The sequence below is a fragment of the Nicotiana attenuata genome, unplaced genomic scaffold (genome assembly GCF_001879085.1).
Source record: "Nicotiana attenuata strain UT unplaced genomic scaffold, NIATTr2, whole genome shotgun sequence".
In the NCBI taxonomy this organism is placed as follows: Eukaryota; Viridiplantae; Streptophyta; class Magnoliopsida; order Solanales; family Solanaceae; genus Nicotiana; species Nicotiana attenuata.
The window spans coordinates 47,156-72,616 of NW_017672659.1; the positions used below are offsets into that span (position 1 = coordinate 47,156).

Here is a 25,461-nt window from a genome sequence, read left to right on the forward strand (position 1 = left end):
GCGTGGAATTGGGGAGGGGATTTATGGTTTGAGGGGGAGTACCTCAACTTCAAGTTCACAGAGGAAGGGAAAACAGGCAGCTACTTTGTTCCTAGTTGATGAAGAAGATGAAGTTGAAGAAGTGACACAATATGAAACACACTACATTCAATACAAGAACATTCTCTGCTCTCTAACTCAAACATACTCTCTATTTGATTCTATTGCTTACATTTATTGTCTTACTTAGATTCATTACATTTCATTACTTGTTCTTCATTTATTACTCATTACTGGTCATAAAGAGCCGCCATCGAATTTATCATAACTCATAATCCTCCATCGACTTCCCTCAGCCGGGCATCCGACTCGACCTCGAGGCCCCGTATATGCAAGCTCGAGGCCTCGATTTCCAGCCATTCGATTTTATTATTACATTGTCTACAAGTTATTATCTTACTTTCCAATCCTTCACTTAGCATCTATTTCCTAACAACGAGCATAAAAATATATCACATATTTTTAGAACCACAAAATCAAATCTAATTGTTATTACCATTTTCAAGGTAAACAGTTTGGCGCCCACCGTGGGGCTAAAAATAATAGTGATTGTTTTCTTGCTAGTTTACTACATAACGCAAGTTATCTTTCACACTTTTTCTTGTCCAAGATCTTTGATTTCAGGTCCAAATGTCTAACTCAGTAAAAACATGAAAACAACAGTCTTGAGGACCATGGAGAAAACGGTGTCGGTGTTCCAAGTGTTGGTATACCACCAAAAAACCCTGAGGTTGCACCAGAACCGATTCCCGTCGATATGGTCTCATGCAACACTCAACACATTGGCGTAAGTTCCCACACCAACAGGAGTATACACCGAGAAAATCAACAAGACACTCGAAAAAACCTCACTCGGGGAGAAAGAGAGGCAAACAGGGGAAGCAAAGCTGGAAAACCTCAACACATCGTTCATATGACTATCGGGGGGGACCGACGTTCCCCAGGGGCCCGTGATCGAGCAAATAAAGGTTTCTGCGGCAACACAAGGGCAAACCTGGGCCCGCTCATCTGAGGACATCCTCGCGTTCGGTGAAGAAGACTTCGAGACTCCGTCTCATCCACACAACAATGCGCTGATAATCTCGTTTCTCTTAAATAACATCCAAATTAAACGTGTACTCGTGGACCCAGGTAGCTCGGCCAACGTAATTAGATCGAAGGTGGTAGAATAGCTCGGATTACTCGATCAGGTCATACCTACCTCCCGAATCCTCAACGGCTTCAATATGGTCGGCGAAGCAACAGAAGGAAAGATCACCCTCCCAATTAACATATCCGATGCAGTTGAAGATACCAGATTCCACGTCATTAAAGGTGACGCAAGGTACAATGCCTTGCTCGGTAGGCCATGGATATATAACATGAAGGCGATACCATTGATCCTGCATAAGATGATGAAGTTTCCAACAAATGACGGAATAAAGACAGCGTATGGAGATCAACATGCGGCGAAGGAAATATTCGCAGTCCATGAAGAGGTACCAAATTGTGTACACTCCACCTCGGAAGAGTTGGAAAGACAACAAACCCCCGAGGATGATGAATAGGATTTCCTCGCTCCCAGAACCTTCATTGCCCCCGAAGAATCGGATGCAACAAATTCGACCATTGAAGAACTGGAGCAAGCCGTATTGATCGAGCATCTCCCAGATCGGAAGGTATACTTGGAGACGGGATTAACCCCCGAACTCAGGAAAAAACTCATTCAATTCCTTATTAACAACATCGATTGCTTTGCTTGGTCCCATTAAGACATGACAAGGATCCCACTGGAGATAACCACCCATCGACTGAGTGTCGATCCCAGGTACAAACCGGTGAAGAAAAAAAGGAGACCCCAGTCCGAGATAAAGCATGCATTCATCAAAGATGAGGTAACGAAGCTCCTCAAGATAGGGTCTATTAGGGAAGTAAAATATCCCGAATGGCTGGCCAATGTGGTGGTAGTTCCCAAAAAGGGGAATAAACTAAGAATGTGCGTAGATTACAAAGATCTAAATAGGACGTGCCCAAAGGACTCATTCCCACTGCCCAACATCGACCATTTGATCGATGCCACGACCGGCTATGAAACCCTCACTTTTCTCGATGCCTATTCAGGGTATAATCAAATTCAGATGAACCCCGAGGATAGAGAAAAGACTTCGTTCATCACAAAGTACGGTATGTACTGTTACAAAGTAATGCCCTTCGGGCTAAAAAATGCAGGGGCCACATACCAACGCCTAGTTAATAAGATGTTCGAACATCAAATAGGCAATTCCATGGAAGTTTATATTGACGACATACTAGTTAAGTCCCTGTGCGCAGAGGACCATTTTATTCATTTGTAGGAAACATTCGACATCCTCAGAAGTTACAACATGAAGCTCAATCCCGAGAAGTGCGCCTTCGGGGTAGGATCGGGCAAATTCTTAGGTTTCATGGTATCGAACAGAGGAATCGAGATCAACCCCGATAAAATCAAAGCCATCGAAGAAATTACGGTGGTAAATAACGTAAAGGTCGTGCAACGGCTGACCAGGCGGATAGCAACCTTGGGCCGGTTCATATCAAGTTCGTTGGACAGGAGTCACCATTTCTTCTCCTAGCTCAAAAAGAAAAACAACTTTGAATGGACTTTGGAATGCCAACGCGCCTTAGAGGAGTTGAACCGATACCTGACAAGCCCGCCTTTGCTCCACACCCCAAAAGAGGATGAGACATTGTATTTATACCTGGCTATATCCGAGATAGCGGTAAGTGGTACTGGTTTGAGAAGAACAAGGTACGCAATTCCTCGTTTATTATGTAAGTCAGACCCTGGGTGATGCCGAAACCAGGTTTCCGCACCTGGAAAAACTAGCTCTTGCATTAATAACTTCGTCTCAAAAATTGAAACCTTACTTCCAATGTCATCATATTTGCGTTTTAACAACGTATCCCCTTCAAAGCATATTGCATAAACCTGAATTATCGGGCCGACTGGACAAATGGGCCATCGAACTCGGGGGATATGATATCGAGTATCAGCCCCGAATGGCTATCAAGTCTCAAATTTTGGCAGACTTCGTAGCGGACTTCACTCCCTCCCTCGTACCCGAGGTCGAGAAAGAACTTTTGCTAAAAACGGGCACATCCTTCGGGATATGGGCCCTGTTCACTGACGGTGCCTCGAACGTAAGAGGGTCCGGGCTCGGCATAGTTCTAAGGCCACCTACGGGCGGCGTGATTAGACAATCTATAAAAACCACAAGGTTAACTAACAATGAAGCTGAGTATGAGGCTATGATTGCAGGTCTGGAATTGGCCAAAGGCCTAGGAGCTGAAGTCGTTGAAGCCAAATGCGATTCTCTCCTGGTGGTAAATCGGGTAAATGGGAGTTTCGAGGTTCGGGAAGACATGATGCAAATATACTTAGACAAAATTCAAGTCACATTGCACCGCTTCAAAGAATGGACTCCGGTCCACATACCTCGAGAGGAAAATAGCGAAGCTGATGCCCTCGCAAACCTGGGATCGTTTGTCGAGGAAGATGACATACTCCCCGGATTTGTTGTTCAACTATCCAAATCAGTGATCGAGGAAGGCCATACCGAGATCAACTCCACTAGTCTAACATGGGATTGGAGAAATAAATATATCAATTATTTGGAGAAGGAGAAGCTACCCGCATACCCAAAAGAGTCGAGGGCCCTGCGAACCAAAGCGGCCTGATTCTCGCTCGACGAAAACAGAACTCTTTACAGAAGAACTTTTGATGGCCCCCTTGCAGTATGTCTGGGCTGGGAGACACAGACTATGTACTCCGAGAGATCCACGAGGGCACCTGCGGAAATTACTCCGGTTCCGTTTCTTAGTTCGAAAAATAATCAGGGCAGGCTACTATTGGGATAGCAGGGAGAAGGACACCAAAGAATTCGTCCGCAAATGCGACAAATGTCAGAGATTCGCCCTAATGATTCACTAACCTGGTGAACAACTACATTCAGTTTTGTCGCCATGGCCGTTCATGAAATGGAGGATGGACATCGTTGGACCTCTACCAACGGCGCCAGGTAAAGCTAGATTTATTTTATTTATGACTGACTACTTCTCAAAATCGGTTGAAGCACAGGCCTTCGAAAAAATAAGAGAAAAAGAAGTCATTAATTTCATCTGGGACCATATCATGTGCCGATTCGGAATTCCTTCCGAGATAACATGTGATAACGGGAAGCAATTCATCGGAAGCAAAGTGACCCAGTTCCTCGAGGATCACAAGATCAAAAGGATCATGTCAACGCCCTACCACCCGTGTGCAAACGGCCAAGCCGAATCCACAAAAAAAAACCATCATTCAAAATATAAAGAAGAAGCTGGAAAGCGCAAAAGGAAGATGGAGAGAAATATTAGCCGAAGTGCTCTGGGCATATCGAACAACTCCAAAATCAAGCACGGGGGAAACGCGTTTCTCCCTGGTATATGGCGCCGAGGCTTTGATACCGGTCGAGGTCGGAGAACCTACCTCCAGATTCCGACACGCCACCGAGAGCTCGAACAATGAGGCCATGACTACTGCTCTCGAACTATTGGACGAAAAGCGAGAAGCCTCGCTGGTCCGAATAGCCGCACAAAAATAGAGGATCGAAAGATACTACAACAGGAAAACAAATCTCCGACATTTTGGAATCGGGGACTTAGTCCTAAGGAAAGTCACCTTGAATACTCGAAATCCTAATGAAGGAAAGCTAGGTTAGAACTGGGAAGGACCGTACCGCATCCTCGGGATAGTTGGCAAAGGGTCCTACAAACTCGGCACCATAGAAGGCGAACAGCTTCCAAGCAATTGAAATATATCAATGCTCAAACGTTATTACTGCCAAAAGCTCAAAGGCCTTAGGTTTCAAAGGCATGTGTTGCACTCTTTTCCTTCGATCGGGTTTTTCATCCCAAAAAAAGGTTTTTTACTGACAAGGTTTTTAGCGAGGCAACATCTACATGCTACCTAAGGAAGACTCAACAAGTATTCAAGGCTTCTCTACAATCAACCTCGAATACGAGGGGGCAACCCCCCCCGGAAGATTGCCTCCTCGGAGAAGCCGAGACGTGCTAAATGGGTTCCCGATAGGAAAACGATGTACCAGGACAAACGGTCGAACGAACCGTACCCGTATAGAATAACCGAGCCCCTAACAGCAAGTAATCAAAGAATACTTTTCCCTCCGTCAAAGCATTACACGTGCCAAAGAAGTTTGCTATTTTTTACAAAAACGGCTCCAGAGCCAAAAATGTCCCGAACACTCGGGGACTGGCGTCAAAACTCAAAGCCGTATGACCTCCGGGTCGAAAGCTTAGAACTCTTAAGCCCTCAACGAGGCAATATCAAGTTTACAAAAATAGCTCCAGGGCCCAAAATGTCCCGAACACTCGGGGACTGGCATCCCGAACACTCGGGGACTAGCGTCAAGAAGCCTTCAATGTCTCGGGGACTATCACCAATCGCCACCTCATCGACTTATCAAAAACCCGAGGCCATAAGACCCCATGTGGGCAACCTCGGCCTCGTAAGACCTATATAAGGCAACAACAATATCTGTAAGACCTCAAGCAAGGCATGAACTATTCTTGTACCAAGTAACAATATCTTTAAGACCTCAAGCACGGCATGAACTATACTTGTACCAAGTAACCGAAACTGTAAGACCTCAAGTAAGGCATGTAAAAACATAAGACCTTAGAAAAGGCATTACCCCGACCATAAAGTTAAGGCTATATACTCGAACTTGTAAGACCCCTAAAAAGGCATACCCTCGGTATAGACGCCAAAACTACTTCATTCGGGAATCAAAAATGACCACGATCATAAGGCTCCGGCCAAACTAACGCGACTTAGGGACGCCCGACCGTCGCTACAAAATCACAGGCCATCGGTTAAACAGGCTACCCTCGACATAAGCAAAAGAGCTTCGACCATGTCGGTTCAAAACTATAGGCTTCGAAACACTTAGCCACCGAGAAAACCTCCAGAGGTTCTCGTTCATCGCCACATAACGACTCGCAATCGAGGTTTTTATCGAACCGTCGAAGAGTCAGGAAAACACAATTTCAACAAAGTCCTTAACGAGGGAAAAATAAAGCCTATATTAGAGGTCGCACCGACCCAATGCGTAAGAGCCACTGCCGCCAGCCCATATAAAGGGTCGTACCAACCCAATGCATAAGAGCCACTACCGCCAGCTCATATGAGAGGTCGAGCCGACCTAACGCGTAAGAGCCTAAAGGCCAGCTTGAAATTCAAAAACTTGAGGTCCAATGAGCTCGAGTCGAAATTCGACTCGGGGACTGAACCCGAAATAGTTAACTAAAAAATGCCTAAGGGCACATACGTGAAGAGACACTGTCACCGGCCTAATTAAAAGGTCGTACCGACCTAAACGTGTAAGAGCCCTTGTGGCCAGCTTAAGTCAAAGGTTGTGTCGACCAAATGCACAAAGGCCTACGGGCCAACCTAACAAGCTTCAGGGCCGAATCATATACCTAAGGGTCATTACTCGAAGTCCAGTTCACTTGGCCAATCATCAACTGACATATAAATTCAAAATGAAGAAAGACATGCACAAGTAGAGGAAAATGCATGAAAGATAAAACCAAAAGGTTTTCTTTTATATGCATAGGCAAAAAATGCAAAATCTACATTGGCAGACGCTCTCTGAAAGCCCTATACAAAGAATCGAAAAGGAAAAGCCTAGTATACTTCCCCCTCAGGGACTGTGGACTGACGGCCCCCTCAGAATGCACGCTTTCAACAGCTTTGACCATAACCTCCGGGTTTCCAACGGCCTCCTCCCCTTCACAGACTCCACCTCCATCCTCATCGCCTACCGAGTCACTACTCGACTCGTCTTCGGAAGGAAGCAGGGCCGCAGCTTCCTCTTCTAGGGTCTTCACCCTCTCAATGATTAAATCAATGCCCCCCGCATATATATCCTCGAGCGTCTGTCTCCGAGATTTTAACTGGGCATGCTCCACTGCTCCGGTCAGGCGCAGCTCAGCCTCTTTGAACACCTTCGGGGCCTGAGCATTTGCAGTAGCGGCGTCCTCCTTATGTGAGGTCACAAGCGCCTCGACCTCAGCCCTGACCTCGGATAGCGTAGTAGCCAACTCAGTATGGAGATCCTTATACTTACTGCTCTCAGCCATCGCATCTTCAAGGCAATGCCCGATCAAAACCACCTCTCCCCGGAGGGCATCTCTCTCAGAGATTACCTCACTCAAATGCCGCTTAAGTTCAAGGATTTTGGAGTCCCTGGCTCGGAGCTCCTTCCCCATAAGGACATCTTTCTCCTTAAATTGCAAAAATCGATCAAAAGATATTAAAACACTGAAGTCAGTTAGACATGCAGACAAAAAACAAACGGGAGTTGTGTAACCTGTTCAGCAAGACGATCCTTTTCTCGAGACGCCGCCTCCAAGAAATCTCGAAGGCTACGGAGTTCTTCCTCCCTCTTGGTAGAAAGAGCCCTGAGCTCATCAGCTTCCGAGGTAAGCTTCTTATGTTCGTCCTCGTGGCGAGTCAGTTCGGTTTCAAAATTGGCAAACGTTTGATTATAGAGAACCTTGGCCTGGAACCACGAAAGAAATAAGGTTAGCAGGGCAAAGGTCGGGGCACCAAGCAGAATTTACGAATAGATTACCTGCTCACATAGCCTGTCAATCTCATTAAAAATGAGAGAAATGTTAGTGTCAGGCTTTTCCTCAGGCGCAGAAGAAGGCTTTTCAAGCATATTTTTATCACCAACGGACGTCCCCACATCGAGAAACTCTGTATTGGGGGCGTCTTGCATCTCCCTCGGAGGAAAAGCCGATTCCATAGGGGAATCGCTCACTTCAACGACCTCGACCGAATCAATCGGGTTCGTCCCTTACTTCTGAGGAGCTTCGAAATTAGGCTCCCCCGGATCGCCTACCAAGTGCACCTCGGCTCGAGGGAAATTTCGGCCGTCAACCAGCTCGACAATACCGCCCGATACACCCTCGTAGGCCTCTTCAGCCCGAGGCGGGGCGACAACAGAACCAAGTCGCAGTTCGGAAGCCGCCAACTCAATAATATGTGAAACAGTCAGATCCTCTCCCCCTTCGGGTTCTATCAAGGGATCGTCTTTCTTTTCGCCTCCAGCTCGGGGGCTCCCCGATGCTTCTAGAATTAAATCTGTTGAATCATCCTTAGGATCTTCCACTCTGGTTTTCTTGGATTTCGGAGGATAAGTCGACGACCCCCCCTCATTTTTTCCTCTCTTCGTCGGGTTTTGAGGCGCCCGCTTCACCAGGCAGAGTTTCTCTCATCAAGAACACCTCCCCCAGACCTGCCCGAATACAAAAACAAGCACGAAGAATGAGAACGCAATTAGCAATAACTTTCGTAAAATTGAAACTACAGCAGAAAACAAAGTCCCACCGTGATCCTTGGCTTCCCATCGAGCCCTAGATAAATCGCGCCACACGCACTCAACATATGGGCAAATTGAGTCCAGTTTAGCTACCCAGCCTGAAAGATTCCTAACCGCATCGGGACACGCTGCAGCGGCTGTATCAGCGGAGGAAGTCAGTTCATGAGGAAATGCATCCGAAAGAAAGAAATGGGCAGTTAATTAAGTATGTCTACTTACGCTTCATGTTCCATTTTTCGGGGAACGGCATCCTCTCTGCGGGGATCAAGTACGAAGCCCTAAATCGGACGAAACGACTCATCCACCCCCCTTTCCTAACCTCGTCGGTACAAGTGAAGAGGGCCCTCGAGGCCCGGCAGCGGAGCTTAATCAGGCCCCCACAAAAAAGTCGGGGACTATACATTCTGATCAAATGGTCAAGGGTGAAGGGCATCCCCTAATCATATTCGCATAATACCTGGTCATGTAAACGATACGCCAGAATGATGGATGAATTTGGTCGAGGGTCACTTGATATCGTTCGCAGAAGTCGTGGATCACGGGGTCTATCGAAGGCATGGACGGCACCGCCGGGCCAAGGGTAATTGGATAAGTATATACACTGAGGAAGTCAGCCTTATACGTCGTTACATCCTCCCCCTGAGAAGGAACCTCCACTAACACCGCATCTCCCCAGCGGCAGTCGACTTTCACCCTTTCGAGGTCCGTTATTAAACTGATGTATCGAGACACGGGTGCGCATCGCCCCGACTTCGAAGAAGGTCTTTCGACCTTAAAATCAGATGTCGTCTCAAAGGCCTCTGGAACGCATTCTCCAGCACTAGGAAACGCCGTTGCTTTACCCTCAGAGGGGAGCGTGGAAGAGAAAGGCACATCTTCCTGAGGGATAGAAGTGGAAGTGTTCGCCATTTTTACCAAAAGGTTATAAAGAAAAAACGAAAAATCGCACTTCAGGAAAGAACACGAGAGAAAGGTAAGAAGAAAGAAAAACTCTGTTAGGAGCCTTATGATGCAGTAGAAAAGAAGGGGCAAAGAAATGAATATTTATAGAAGCCTAACATGTGCAATTGGAGAAGACCAAAGGACAGCCAACCACTATAATTAAATCGAAGACTTTGAGGATTATGTGGACGCGACCTTTAGAAGCCCTGTTTGTTACATCAGTCACTTGGCAGGACGTAACTGTTTGCTTTGATGGAAGCACCGGAGGGGCAAGATCTCGAGGTCGTTTCTCGTCATTTTACTCTGAGAAACGTGGGGACGATCTGTATGCGGCTAAAATCAGAAAGACCAATTCATGATCGGCGATGCATTACGTAATTTCACCTCGAAGGGCCTGGAGAATAGCTCGGGGTTCGAAGTCTTCGAGGGTTCTTCGTGCCCGGTGTCGGGGCAGAGCGAACCGGTGGTTATCACAAGTAAGCCGAAAGTTCTCTAGGAGCAGTATTTTTTCTGACAACGCCTGTACCAACAGTGACAGCCTGCACCAGGCTGATTGAGTGGTTGTACCGGCTACTTTATGTACTAATTACGCATATGTCATATTGGGATTTTCCCCTCATATATAAAGGGGACCCTTGTCATTTTTTTAAGTGACACAATATGCAACACACTACATTCAATACAGGAACATTCTCTGCTCTCTAACTCAAACATACTCTCTATTTGATTATATTGCTTACATTTATTGTCTTACTTATATTTATTACATTTCATTACTTGTTCTTCATTTATTGCTCATTATTGGTCATAAAGAGCCGCCATAAAATTTATCATAACTTTTAATCCTTCATCGACTGCCCTCAGTCGGGCATCCGACTCGACCTCGAGGCCCCGTATACGCAAGCTCGAGGCCCCGATTTTCAGCCATTCAATTTGATTATTACATTGTCTACAAGCTATTATCTTACTTTCTAATCCTTCACTTAGCATCTATTGCCTAACAACTAGCATAAAAATAGATCACATATTTTTAGAACCACAAAATCAAATCTAATTGTTATTACCATTTTCAGGGTAAACAAATTGATGCTACTCTTTAGTTTTTTAATTGAAGTATTGAACATTTGCTTACAATTACATGTGTTGTCTATGCAATATTTATTTTAATTTTTTTTAATTCCGCTTCACTTAAAAAAACGAGCGCTTCGCTTCTCGCTTCTCGCTTTTCGTGAAATAGGGGTTGTCGCTTTTCCTCGCTTCACGCTCTTCACAATAGTGGTCACAATCTCATTATATTAAGACAGTACTTGAAAAATTCAAGCACTTAGGGTTTAAAGTTGCAAAGACTCCAATTGACGTGAATCTTGCATTAGCAAAGAACAAAGGTCAAAGCATATCACAATAGGATTGTGCTCGTGTGTTGGGATGTTTAATGTACATCATGAATTGTACACGACCAGATATAGCTTGTGCTATAAGTAAATTGAGTCGATACACGAGCAATCCAGGTCAATCTCATTGGATGGCAATGAAATGAGTTTTGGGATATTTAGAACATACCCAGAGCTTTGCTTTGCACTACAGTAAATATCCTGCAGTGATTGAGGGATATTGTGATGTAAATTGGATCACTCGTTCAACTGATTCTAAGTCTAGAAGTGGATATGTATTCACTATTGGTAGAGGAGCGGTATCTTGGAAGTCATCCAAACAAACTTGTATTGCTCGCTCTACAATGGAGGCTGAATTCATAGCCTTAGATAAAGCCGGTGAACAAGCTAAATGGCTCCGAAATTTCTTGGAAGATATTCCATTTTGGCCCAAACCGTTGGCACCAATGTGCATACATTGCGATAGTCAAGCGGCAATTGGAAGGGCTGGGAGCGTTATGTATAACGGTAAATCTCGTCATATACGACGAAGACATAAAATTGTCAGGCAATTACTCTCTAGAGGAATTATCACAATTGACTATGTAAAGTCAAGCGATAATGTGTCAGATCCACTTACAAAAGGCCTAACTAGAGAGGTAGTTGAGAAATCATCAAGGGGAATGGGACTATGGCCGAGAACAAGTCATTGTGGCGGTAACTCTACCTAGAAGACTGGAGATTCCAAGATCTAGGTTCAAGGAGATCAAACAAAATCCTTAATGACGGTTCAACATTGTCAACTAAAATTTTAGTCCATACTCGTGATGAGACAATGTTCAGTACCAAGGATAAAGCATTAAGGCTTTTTAATGATTTCTAAATTTGATACGGGGTATATCAAATAGTGTATCTACGGGATGACACGTTTAGGAATCACCTATGTAAGTGTGAAGTGTTAGCCGCTTCAAGGAGAATTTTGTAAGGCCACTTCTCTATGCACTTATGAAACCAGGCGGTGTTCATGGCTGAAACGAACACAACAATGAGAACCAAAGACGGTTAAGGGTTGGTTGTGTGACTTATAGTTGTCTAGGTATACACCAAAGTTCGACGGTTCAAAGATATCAAATCTACCGATTGACCGAGTATATCCGACATAAGCTCACTACGGAAAGTTCAAAGAAAAACCTACTTATCCAGATGCAATTAATCCTTGCTTGCAAATCACACAGTTTTTTCATGCATATTTTCGTGATATAGCCATTCCCCATTCATGTGGGGGATTGTTGAGTTTTTTAAGTGCTTAAAAGAGGGTGAATGGGAAATGGAGGGAAATAAAAATTTTAAGTGAAATTTTAAGATCCCTCCCCCCCCCCCCCCGACCCCCGAACGAACGGACNNCCCCCCCCCCGACAAAGGGACATTATCCCGTATTGGAAGAGGAAGAGCTTTTTGATGGGTGTATAAGCAATTGCTCTTCTTCTAGCTCTTAAAGAGTTGAGAAGAAGGTTTGTTTGGATTGGGTGTTATTGCAAATAATTAGGAATATGGTTTGGAGTTTATAGCTCAATTTTGAGGGATTTTGGTAAAGATTAGACTTGGTTTTGGCTGAATTTCAGATTGAAACTCGAAGAAGAAGACATGACATACATTATACTACAGAAATTGTAGTAAAATTGTAGAAAAATTATATTCTGTTTTTTTATATATTTTTCTTTTATTTATTTAACTATTGTATGAAAGTTGAACAACATTGTATAAAAATTATATTTAAATTGTATGATGTTGTAGTTGTATATAACTGAGTAGAAATAATGTATAAAAATTATAGATAAGTTGTAGATAAGTTGTATAATATATAATTAGTTGTATGAAATTTATTTTTACTATGTATAAATCAGATACAAAATATACAAAAGATATATTGTATGAAATTTGCATTTAAGTTGTATGTATTGTAGTTGTATTTAACTGGGTAGAAATAATGTATGAAAGTTGTAGATAAGTTGTAGATAAATTGTATAATATATAATATATTTTTCTTTTATTTATTTAATTATTGTATGAAAGTTGAACAACATTGTATAAAAATTATATTTAAATTGTATGATGTTGTAGTTGTATATAACTGAGTAAAAATAATGTATGAAAATTGTAGATAAGTTGTAGATAAGTTGTATAATATATAATTAGGTGTATGAAATTTGTTTTTACTATGTATAAATCAGATACAAAATATACAAAAGATATATTGTATGAAATTTGTATTTAAGTTGTATGTATTGTAGTTGTATTTAACTGGGTAGAAATAATGTGTGAAAGTTGTAGATAAGTTGTAGATAAATTGTATAATATATAATTAGTTGTATGAAATTTGTTTTTACTATGTATAAATTAGATACAAAATATATAAAAGACATATTGTATAAAATTTGTATAAAAATTATATTTAAGTGGTATTATATTGTAGTTGTATATAACTGGGAGGTGAGAGAGGCTTTGGCAAAGGTGTCTTCGTCGACGTACACTGCTTTCTTCACGAGTAGCTTTTGGAGAGAATCCAGATTCGACGCCATCTCCGATAGATTTCCGATCGCAGCGCTCCATCTCTCACTCCCCACGCCATCTCCGATAGTATGATTGAAACCTATGGTCGATTTTTTTGTCTTCCCCTTGTCTTTTCAAATGCTCAACTTAATTTTAAAGGATTGCATTTTTATGGTAGTTTCCTTTTGATAAATACAGTGGTCAACGACATTGTAAAAAAGAAAATAAGAAAAAGCTTATAAGGAAAAGAACTTTTGCTTGCTTGTTATTTTCTTCCTTTGATTATTTCTTTAATTTGTTGGTATTTTGTTGCGATGTTGCTTGATGCAAACGAGTCCACAAAGAGTTAAGCTGCGTTAAGCTTTCCAAAATTATAATAGTGAAGAAAAAAAGTAGTTAAGATATTTTAAGGAGGAGGAAAAATATGGAAAGAGAATAAGAGGAAAAAAAAGGAAAAGGGTGTAACTAAATCCTTTAATTGAAGGCATTAATAATGGATTGGAAGCCTTTTAAGGTGAAATGTATATATTTTGTAAACAAAACTTGTGTAAGTAGGGTAATTTACTAAACATGAACATTTAGAATAATAAAGTTTCCAATAGTGTATAGGAATAAAAAAATCTCTTATTAAATTGATAGTGCACTGGCACTAATACAGCTCTGTGGCTCTTAGCCATTTATGAATTATTGAATTATAAAGCTCCAAAGTAAATTATCGAGGTTACAGCCTGAGTGTGATTGATGATTAATTATCAGTTTTCTCTTCAGTTTCCAATTCTCATAGATGTGACGGTAATTGTAAATTGGTATTAATTTATAACTTAATAATTGAGTAGTATAACGAGAATATCAGGCTTGAGGAGAGAATAGAGATATTTCCTAAGTCATCTCATTTGAATATTCCTCATGCATGTGCCCTCCTCCCTCTTTGCAACTACACTTTTTTCTGTTGTCGCCGTCCATTGCAGCTCTTTTTGCCCTTTTTTAGGACGGTCGTGCTTCGATCGTGTCTCCGGGGCACAGTTGAACGTAGATATCATGAACGCGAGGTGCAGGATACCAGGCCGAGAAACCTGAGCAACCATTCTCGGCCAAGCCTTTAGGTTGTTTAAGTAGGTTGGATGATAGATCGGCCATAGGAGTACTTCGAAATATAAACCAGGGCAACAAAAGCGGAGCATATGACGATGCCGCCCATCCCTCCTCCTACTATCTTGTTTTGCACAACTGTTAGTATTACATATATTCTACAAAGGAGAATTCCGCTTTACAAAACTAAAAATCTTTCTTAAGAACCTAGGCGACTTGCTTTAAAGCGGCGCCTTCCTTTTTTGAATATGAAAAAAGACCAGCCAGCGGCATGATAATATCGTAAATGTTAGATCATAAAAAAATACTAAACAATAACCTAAATAACTATTTCTTCAAATGTTGATTAATTTCCCTTTTTTCCTTCTTATCGCCCTGAAAGTTATATTTCTGCTAAGAAGATTGATGGAAATATGAGGAAGAAAATGTAAACATGTTGATTAACTTGTTAGTATCCTGTATTTGTAAATTAATTCTGGAAAAAATAGAATAACATATAAACAGAAAATGTAAATGAAACAAAAGTTAATCCGAGCTCATTGAATTCACAGTGTTTCCTTAAGGAATTTAATCCCCTCCTAGTACCCAAGGTTATGGATTATTTCCTCTCAGGATAGAACGAATTACACACTGGAGTAGTGGTACTTCAAACCCCAGTTTTTCAGCGAACACAAAGTTCGGTAGCAAATCACACTTACTGTTTCTTTCTTTGAAGTTAAAACAATGCAGAAGAAGGAGGAGAACTCAGAAAATCATATGGAAATTCTGAGAGAATTGACTTGTATTTATAGCCAAGGTTGGGCTGAAAACTGAAGAGGTGCAACTCTTCAGAATGACTATTTATGCAAAACGGCCATAGCATAAATGTCATAACATAAATGGCTAATTTATGCAATAATAAACCGGGAATTGAAGAGGGAGGTTAATTTTCAGTTACACAACTGAAAAATGGAAAACGGATAATGGACAAACTTTTAATATTCCGTTGGATTTAATATTAATATTAATATGTTGTTATTAAAATGGATATTTAATAACATTTCTGCTAATATTTACTATTAAAAAATAAATTTGGTCCAAAAAATTAATCAATCAATCGATCATTTGACCAAATCCAAATCCGAAGCCGAGCCGAGCGAGCGACGACAGCGGCGGCACGAGGCTAATGATTTTGAAAACCCAAATTCGAATTCAAAGCTTCAAAGCTTTTTAATGGCTGTCAATGGTGGAATTGCTACTCTCTTTTCCTTTGCTTTACATTGTTGTATTTTGGGATTGAGAGATAGAGAGAGACGTAGAGAGAATTCTCAATTCTTTGCAACATATCCAATCCAAACAAACAATGTTTTTTGAAAACCCAAATTCGAATTCAAAGCTTCAAAGCATTTTAATGGTTGTCAATGGTAGAATTGTTGCTCTCTTGTGCAAGATACGTGGGGAGGGGGGGTGGGATGTGGAGAGAGAAACGTGGGGGAGTGGAAGATATGTTAGAGTAATTTTAGGACACTAATTATTATCATTAATTCCCTTAAAATGTACATAAATGGTAATTGGGTATATAAAATATAATTATAGTAAAACTTGAGTAGGGAGAGTAATATAGTTTCATATAGTGTATAGGAATGTAAAAATTCCATTTAATAACTAGGACCTATAACTATGATTGATGAAGCAGTATAACCAAAAATGCTAGGTTCCAACTTCTGGATATTATTAGGCGAAGCTAAATCCACCCAAAAACAAAACAAAACAAAACAGCAATTATGATACGAAACCATAAAGCAACGTCCAGATCATAAGTTATACAGATAATTAGCACGCAGAAAACCATACAGTACTAGTATATCGACTCACTGGACCATGCTATTATTTGCCGTTCACTTTCCATCAACAACAATATTTTAAAAAATACAGGAATCGTCCTTTCTTGAAAAAGACTAGCAAATAGGGATAATTGCCCACATTTGTTAATTTATTTGGAGCAATGAAAGTATGCAAGGTAATGATAGCTTTAGGTAGACGAATTAAGAGATCTAGTGATAATGGTACCGCCGCCTGTGCAACAATTGAGCACTCAAGAAATGCAACAATCACTCTACTGGGCCGACAGTGACACTGAGATACCAACTTGCACTAATACCTTAGTAGGCTCCCCTTCAAAACTGCTAAAACAACCAAGCTGGCGTTTGGCCATAGATCCCAAATTTGTTTTGAAATGTGTTTGGCCATAGATCCCAAAATGTGTTTGAACATACGTTTTCAAAACATATTTCCCAACTTTATTTTGGAAAAACATGTATATAATTCTCAAGTTTTGGGATTTTGGCCCAAAATCAGCAATTGGGGTGATTTTGGGATTTGGGATTTTGCCAAAATGTGAGCAAAATTTATGGCCAAACATGAGTTTTGAAAATAAAACCCAAATTATTTTGGCAAAACTCATGGCCAAACGGGTCCTAAATTGTTCATAAACTATGCCACATGGATATGGGTATTTCATTCAAAAAAAAAAATACAACGCAACCGAATACTAATACACAAGCTAAACGAGCACATCTAACATAGTTCATGAAGCCCAGGTTTGAAGAAGGGATTGGGGAGGGGAGGGGAGGGGGAACTCGCTAACTCTGTTTGGTCTGCCAGAAAATAGGAAGGGCAAAAAGAGTAATGTGCCACAGTCCAACACCAACTTTTTTTATTTCCCTCTTAAGTTCGAGGGAAAGAAGTGATTGTCTCTTTCAATGCTTTCTACATTGTATCACACAATAAAAAGGTAATTATGCTAGGGTAGGTAAATGAATAGAGGGTGACACCCTTTCGCTTTCCTTTCCCTTTAACTGAACCAAAAAAGTTTGAAGCTATGTTCAACTTTCTTTTATGGGTACGTATTGGGTACTGATATGTGCAAGTATCTGTATGAGTAAGTCAAGCTTTTTACTAATTTTTAGTGTATTTTATGGGTACGTATTGGGTACTGATATGTGCAAGTATCTGTATGAGTAAGTCAAGCTTTTTACTAATTTTTAGTGTATTTGAAATGATCATCACGAAGTACCCATACCCTTATCACGCCCATTCGACATGGCTACATCAAGGTAAATGAAGGATCCACGTAACAGAAGTCTGAAATTTTTGTGTGTGTGTGTGTTGACTGTAAACCGCTGGCTCTGATCCATGGTTGACACAACTCCTAGACTAAATGCCAAAATAATTTTTGCTAACCACCAAGCACCAAATTGGATGTTTCATCAGCTTCTCCACATCCTCAAACAGTGAATGACTGATTGCTGAATAGCTTGTTGACTGTGCACTAAAAACCTTAATAAAAAGTTAGTGGAGTAACTAAACTAGGAGGGAAGAATATCAGGAAACAAATGCTAGCAAAGTCATCACAAGTGCTCTTCACATCTCCTGTACTATGTTATGTAACGTCACGTTTCTTTTTACATTAAAGCTAGATCATGTTAAAGGTTGATGTGTGGAAAGTTGGGACCAGTAAGAGTAGTTTCAACTTTCAATATAATTCAGCCCACCCCACACCACACCACACCCACACCCTTTTCTGGCCCCCCTTATGTACGAAACACCTATCAGACTTGGTATAGTAGCTCATATTTACACCAAATCATCTCCACTTACTAGACTTCACATAGGAGGAAAAGTATGGAACTAATGGTCCTCACACATACTTTCCTTTCTTTTTTTACCTTGGTTTCAAGTTTCACACTCTTTCATCTGGCTTCCTCATTCTACTTTGCCCAACTAGTTTCTCCTTAGAGAGATGGAAGATAACAAATGGGAAGGGAAGAGAAGCATGAGTGAAGCAGGAGAGGAAGAGGAGGAACATGAAAATGCTGAAGATGATAACAAAAGGAAGAGGGTATTGACTCTCTCCGGAAGGAAGATAACTGGTGGTGGGCCAGCACTGCCTTCTTGCCAGGCCGAGCAGTGCACTGCAGATATGGCAGATGCCAAGCCATACCATCGCCGCCACAAGGTGTGCGAATTTCATTCAAAGGCTCCGGTAGTACTTATTAATGGAATCCAGCAGCGCTTCTGTCAGCAATGTAGCAGGTAAATAACCCTGACTTTTTAATGAAAATCTCTAATTTTATCCGTGCCTTTCAAGTTGTATAGTGGCACTATCTCAAAAGCAATTATGTGCATCCATGATAGTTGCGAGGAACACTAACAAACACATATATTTGCCAATAAACAAAGAAGATTAAAATTTTAGCTTGAGTGCTGATTCATTTGATGAAACATATTGGAGTCCTCATATATCAAGAACAAATACCAATAACTTAAGCTAGAACTAACACATGGAGACAAAAAAGCAAGGCCAACAATCCATTTACAATATGCTACGGGCACAACATTCATTTAACTATAGAAAAAGGGCACCTCGGTGCACAAGGCATCCCGCGTTCACGCAGGGTCCAGGGAAGAGCCGCACCCCAAGGGGTGTGATGTAGACAGCCTAACTTAATGCAAGAATTAGTGGCTGCTTCCACGGCTCGAACCCGTGACCTATAGGTCACACGGAGACAACTATACCGTTGCTCCAAGGCTCCCCTTCATTCATTTAACTATAGACTGCGGTGAAAAAAAAAAAGCAAAACTCAGTCATTTAAATAATTGGTATAGCAGTGAATCTAGAACATTAGTCGCTCTTCCAGAATTAATTGACATTCTTAGACTATAACTGTGCGATGTGCTCCATAAGACGATGGTTGCTTCTAAGATAAGAGACAACCGATAGCCTCTAGATTCCCTTGATGTGGAACCCAAAGCCAAATCAAGCAATGATGAGGACTTCTTTTTTGGATGAATTTCACTGTCCTAAGTGCTTCTTCATATTGAATGACAAAATGTGAATCAATAAAACTAGCCTGGAGAACAGTCAATTCCTGTGGTCTGAGATAGGACCTCTTGCTTGTCCCTTCTTTAGGCAGTAGGGCGTAAGCCTTATTCCAACTGAAATTGGTGTAGAAAAGGTTCTTTTCTTTCCTTTGAAAGACAGACACTGGCAAGGAAAAAGATAACTCACTATTACAATCAGAGATTATCCTTCTGACAATTTTTTATTTCGTCATCCAGCAGACGAGGTATTCAAAAAAAAATTCCATACTTCCTATGAATATCTGTAGTGTATAGCTAATTGGACAAGAAACCCTAGCTGCAGCTACAGCCATCTCATTTATTTTCTAATCAGCTGCTTTCCAGTTCCCAAGTCTAGGAGTATATCATTTTCTAATGAGTAGGGACAAAGCAGAGCTTTTAATGTGAATTTTCATTTGTTCGTGTGATGAGGTCCAGATTTCATCAGTTAGCAGAGTTTGATGAAGCTAAAAGGAGTTGCCGGAGGCGTTTGGCAGGTCATAATGAGCGCCGCCGTAAAACTTCATATGATTCTCAAGGAGAAAGTTCAAGCTGAAGCAGCCTCAGCAAATGGCAGGGAATCACCTACTTGTGGACTGATGCACAGGGAATCCCTCTAAAGTTCAAGCTGTCACATGCTCTCTATCTTCTGTCAATTTCTGGTTTCTAAACAAATTGTAATTTGTCACCTTCAACTATCTAGCTAGTAATTCTTCCATTTCCTTATGAAAAGGGAAGGACGAAAAGAATAAGTCGCTGAATTGTCTGCTAGTATTCTCGAAATGAAATATTTATAGACGGTATAACATGGTGCATGAAAGTCATCCATGTTGATATTCCATCTCGCTTTACGATGTTTCTATTTTTTATTTATTTCTTGTAGTTATAATCCCTTTACTTCCATAATTTTTTTCAGATAACCGATAATCCCCGCAGGCAAGTGGTGCATGATTCAAAACTCAGTGGATAATGGGTCTGCCCCTCTACCTTTCTCCACTTTTATCTGCAGCTTAGTTCAAACCTGTGATGTGTGCCTAACCCACACATCACGAGTTGCACCTCTTATCACTAGACAAAGCCCTTGGGGCACTGTACTCCCATAAGTTAGATTCTATGTCTTGAGATGCTTCCTGCCTTATGCAACAGAAAGCTCTGAATGAATTTCATAAGCATATATTCTACGAGCTAAATAGATATACATTCCATGTTAAATACTTAAATAGGCATCTTTCAGCTTTTGACTGAACTCAGGTATATTAGAGTTGGCAAAAGGTATTTTTATCGAGGTCAATGTACGATACAAGGGATTATAAGCTAAATGTATTATGCCTTACCATTTTCAATTTAATGTACATCATCGAATATAAATGAGACCACTAACCTACCAAATGAAGGTGACTGGAACTTTAAAGAATATGCACACAAATATCAAGTGATCAGGATCTTTTCTCAATCATTAACAAACAAGCTTCAAATTGGCCATCAATGGAAAAACAGAGAAAATTATAGGAAAAGCGATGTACCAGATATCTTCAAAACTTGCTGATATCGTTTGGAGTTCTTCACCTTGGTGATACTTAGCCCTTAAAATGGCTTGCGCCAGGCCCAAGAAAACAATGTGTTGAAATAGCACACCTGCATAGACTTTGTATCACAAGCTATCCTAACATCTACGAAATGATATACCAGAAATCGAGGTACCCAAAATATGCTGAAAGCTCACAAGAACCAAGTTCTTGAAGTGCAAAACAAATTGCCCTACATAACAGAATTACTGCAGAGTCGTGTAATCTTGGTTTCCAATGCCTAAACGAAGGAAGGTTGAATTTCTCTCCAACTAATAAATAATAACTCTCTTCTTTGGCTGCTTCTCACTGGCGCAAGATTGTCTAATATTTAAATTGAGGCACGTATTATCTGGATATCCACATTCAGACTTCAAAATCTTGAGCAAAGGAGTTAACTCTTCTAGAATCAGAAATCCGATCATTTCTTATGATATTTATGCAGAGGAAGATCATTATTAGCGGCAACATGCACCAAGCTCCACATATCAGATCTTTTCCTAGCATACGAAGGGCTGATGATGACCAACAAAGTCCCTAAATGCTAGTCTGAATTACAAATTGTTACAGCCACAGAATATGCATAATACTCCAAATCCAAGCTATGCAGCATGATAATGAGGAGAATTACATATTAGTAAGGCCATCTTTCACAACTGAAAATGTGTAGGACTTGTCTGTTCTTTTTATAAGTAAGATATAACTGTTCTTTTTCTTTTCTGATAAGTTAAGATATACCAGTTTTTTATAAGAAATAACTGTTCCGGACAGGTTTCTTTCATCAAGTGGTCCGGTTATGGAAAAGGCTATCATTTAGTTCCTTCAGTATTAATTTTCTAACCACAGGCAACATCAACAATATCTGGCAGCTAATCATCTCAGTGAAGTCTGAGAATATCACTCCAATTGCTGTTAACATGTTTGAATAATGCTAACCACACAAATCTAGCTAAGAAACTAATTGTTTGATTCCTTGAAGAGAGGGACACCGTAGAGAGAACCATAAATCTCAGAATTACAGATGATATATTAATATCATTAGAAGTTTTGTGCCAGACTAGTAATAGTACAGCGATGCCATGACAAAAGAATTATGTGGTAAACCTTCAAGAACCAGAAAAGCTTTGAATCAGCAGCAAGCAGAAGAAATAAGCAGCATCAGAAATCATTTATCAGTCGTGCCTGATCCCCAGCAATTTTGCAGACAGCTCTCATGCAACAATAGCCGCTGCATTAGCAGGAAAAGCTCTTACCAGTGTAGAACCTAAACCCGTATAGCATCCTCCAAATCCAGATCTCCTTTAAATCTACCATAATGAACTGAATCATGCATTCTGTGTAGTGTTTCTACTTTCAAAGTTCAAGAGATTATGATAAATACCAATTTAGAACCGAGAAAGGATTTCTTCGATGGTTTTTCTCTGGGGTAGTTTGAACTATCATCTTTGCTACATCCAATGGAAGACCAGCAGACCAGAACTGAAGAAAGATCAGAAGCACAAACGTAATTACATATGGTACTTCCACATTGAAAGTACAACCAGCATGTTAATCAAAGAATAAGTAAGCAGAAGCTGTAAGGAATCAACTCCAACCAATAATACTCACTGCCATACCACCAAGACCACCACTCACTATTCCAACATCAATATCAATCAATTGGCTCGACTCAGATTCAGATGAAGCACCTTTCAGTTGTAGATGCATGCAATATTGCACATATTCATAAGTACTAAAGAAGACAGCATTACCCACAGATTCTCTCAGTAAAGTTGCGAAGCCTCCACGAAACATGCCTGTAAGCTGAAGAGCTTCTTTGTCAGCTTGAAGGCACAGCTTAAGCCTAAGTGGCATTGATCAAGAATTTTCTCACCCCTTTTTTTGAACCGTTTTAAGGGTACACTCAAGAGGCCTGCTGAATCTAGTGGACTTAGGTACCAAAGAATCAGTGCCCTGAACTTGCATCCTACACTGGAAAACAACATTACAAAGATGGTACTCCAAGTACAGCAGAAAGTTATGAACTCTTGCATCACTTAGCTTCACCAGTGCTGACGGGCATAGTATGAAGCTGATAATAGCTCCTCCAAAAGCTGCTGAAGGAACTATTACATGACGCTGGGGCTTACCACCATCTACTTCTCCCTTTAAAAGCAAAAAGAGATGTTCATAAAACAGTAATTACCTGCAATATGTAGTTGTAAAAGCATCTAAATGGAAGATACAATTTGTATTGGTTGTGAAAGCAGCCTATTTCAACATGTAGAAGTGTAATCATTTGAATTTATAAGCAGCAGGGAATTAACACGTAACAAACCTGCAGAAACCATTTTGTTTGCGACTAAATGCCAAAAGAAAGTGAGCTTTCAAAGGCCATGCCGACAAAGGACGATGTAGCTCCTCGATAAAGCCCTTTAACCTGCCAAATAAATTATGATCAGCACACTGGGCCCTCTGGGCGATGCCAACAACGAAGATGTTTCCTTAGCTCTGTTTTCTTCATACAAGTTTTTAACCAGAAATTTTGTTGTGCGTGCACACACACACACACACGTGTAATGCATGCATGCATCTCTCCAGGCATAAATATATACAAGCACCATATTTACTTTTGAGAAAGAAAAGGATTATCCAACAATGGGCATTGGATTGCAAACAGAATAATTTATTTTGAATGTCCTACAAGCTAAATATTCAAGTAAAGAGATGAGAACTTCCTAGCTAAACAACATTTGAACAAACAGGATAGATAATGGTAGATGGATCTTGGAAAAGTTAAGAGTAATACTCCTTCAGTCTGTAATATCCTAGTAGCACAATGCAGACCATTCTTGTATTTCACTCCACCTGCTTCTGTGTTGTACTTCTGGAGCTTCACCTGACAAATACATGCTCGAATTTTTCAAAACTCATAGTTGTTCAAGCCGTCAAACACTTATCTTCATTTCAATAGGTGCACACAAAGAATTGTGAACTGCTAACACCTGATCAAGCATAACCTATATGATACTCCCACCAAAAAAGATTAGAAGTTTTCATGCACTTTTTAGTTTATGGTGTACTTCCCCACATAAGTTTAGCCTGGTTTTCCATCGAATAATCTGGTTTACTAAGAGCTTAACAAAGGTTTACGTCAAGAATCATCAACTATCAAGCATTTAAAAAAAGAAGATGAGTATGTTGTTCCCTGAAAAATAACTTAATTACTTAAAACGAAAAAAGAAAATAGAAGAAAAAGAAAGCACCTAATTTGTTACCCTAATTTAATCTAATTCAGTAGCAAGGATGAACAACTTGAATACAAAAAGTTTTAAGAATAACGTTATCCACTTATATTGCATAGCAAGGATTTCTGAGTACAACAACAACAACAACATACCCAGTATTATCCCACACCGTGGGGTCTGGGGAGGTAGTGTGTACGCAGACCTTACCTCTACCTAGTGAGGATAGAGAGGCTGTTTCAAATAGACCCTCGGCTCAGGAAAGCATAAGCACCACATTAATGACTTAAATATTTTTGCTCAATTTCCCAAAACTTGCACAGCATTTGGAAAGTATAATAACAGAAACAGATTTTCTATTCCTTCTGAAAAGAAAAAAAAAAGAAACAGATTTCCTATTAATAAGAGAATTTTATTCCACGGAAACAGCATCAACAAGTGCCTGCTTAAGGATCTTTCTCAATTTAATCTTTTGAGCCATGTCATTTTCTTTTTCAGCTCAGCCATAATTCCCTAGCAGCTTTTAGCATGACTCATTTTACACCAAAGATCAAAGAAAAGATTCAAAAGTTGGAGCGCTACTGACAATGCAGAGAGATAATTGGTGTCCTCAACATCATTTGCACACATAAAAAATCTTTAATAAATGTACATCCCTCTTTTCCGCAGATTCTACTGATCCAAAACAGCATCACAAGAAACAAACCTGCTTAAGCATGAGTTGCTATATGCCGGCACAACTCCTCTAAATCATCTGCCATGGCCAAGGCTTAGTAATTCACCTGACGCCTTCAATAATTTGTCTTAGATGCTCTCCAGGGGCAGAGCTAAAGGGAGGCAAGGGAGTTTAATTGAATCCCTTTCCCTGGAAAATTGTACTACACAAATAGGGCAAAACCGAATTTATATTATTATATATGAACTGTTGAATCCCCTAGACATAAGGAAAGATTCTAGTGGTAGTTGGCAAGGGGTTCAAATACGCTCTAGTATTTTTTAAAATTCCTTTATATGAATTTCTGGCTCCACCTGTAATGCTCTCTATACCTTACACTTATTTTTACACCACATACTTGGTTCAAACCAATACATATCAACTAAATGATGATCAAAAGGTCAATGCAATTATTGAGCAATGTAAAAATTGCAAGTTTGCAAAGGGGCAATAGTGTAGGGTTGAAGAATTCACCTTGACGGTATCAAAAGGATGACCGGTAATAACAGTCGCAATTCCGGCCATAAGACCTGCCACATAGTCCTTGTAACCGGAGCTTGCCTCCATCTCCAATTCTTCTCTCTTGCTCCAACAACTCACCTATTAGTTTTCTCTCTATCGCCGGTTTTTGAAAGGTTTTTAGCTCGTTACTACTACGCTCCAAGAGTTTGGCGGGGG

At 40.6% G+C, this 25,461-nt stretch overlaps 2 protein-coding genes and 1 pseudogene across 2 annotated transcripts; 1 reads left to right on the forward strand and 2 right to left on the reverse strand.

Moving 5' to 3' along the window:
* Nucleotides 1-6,690: 6,690 nt before the first annotated feature.
* LOC109213996 lies at nucleotides 6,691-7,871 on the reverse strand. The gene is made up of 3 exons (XM_019377849.1): nucleotides 7,695-7,871; nucleotides 7,431-7,622; nucleotides 6,691-7,344 (listed from the first exon to the last, which is right to left on the reverse strand). Exons 1-3 carry the CDS (start codon nucleotides 7,869-7,871, stop codon nucleotides 6,691-6,693), a joined length of 1,023 nt encoding a protein of 340 aa, XP_019233394.1.
* A 10,085-nt stretch (nucleotides 7,872-17,956) lies between these two features.
* On the forward strand, nucleotides 17,957-20,148 carry LOC109214003 (squamosa promoter-binding protein 1-like). Its single transcript, XM_019377854.1, has 2 exons — nucleotides 17,957-18,472; nucleotides 19,718-20,148. Exons 1-2 carry the CDS (start codon nucleotides 18,180-18,182, stop codon nucleotides 19,833-19,835), a joined length of 411 nt encoding a protein of 136 aa, XP_019233399.1. The 5' UTR covers nucleotides 17,957-18,179; the 3' UTR covers nucleotides 19,836-20,148.
* A 1,646-nt stretch (nucleotides 20,149-21,794) lies between these two features.
* Nucleotides 21,795-25,448, reverse strand: LOC109214002 (annotated as a pseudogene).
* Nucleotides 25,449-25,461: the final 13 nt, after the last annotated feature.

Excerpts from the sequence above, each read along its gene's own strand:
- LOC109213996 (XM_019377849.1), bottom strand. The coding sequence starts at position 7,871 with ATGGAATCGGCTTTTCCTCCGAGGGAGATGCAAGACGCCCCCAATACA. Across the intron at positions 7,623-7,694 it reads TTGACAGGCTATGTGAGCAG|GCCAAGGTTCTCTATAATCA; the intron begins GTAATCTATTCG and ends TCGTGGTTCCAG. Across the intron at positions 7,345-7,430 it reads AGGATCGTCTTGCTGAACAG|GAGAAAGATGTCCTTATGGG; the intron begins GTTACACAACTC and ends TTGCAATTTAAG.
- LOC109214003 (XM_019377854.1), top strand. The coding sequence starts at position 18,180 with ATGGAAGATAACAAATGGGAAGGGAAGAGAAGCATGAGTGAAGCAGGA. Across the intron at positions 18,473-19,717 it reads TTCTGTCAGCAATGTAGCAG|ATTTCATCAGTTAGCAGAGT; the intron begins GTAAATAACCCT and ends GATGAGGTCCAG.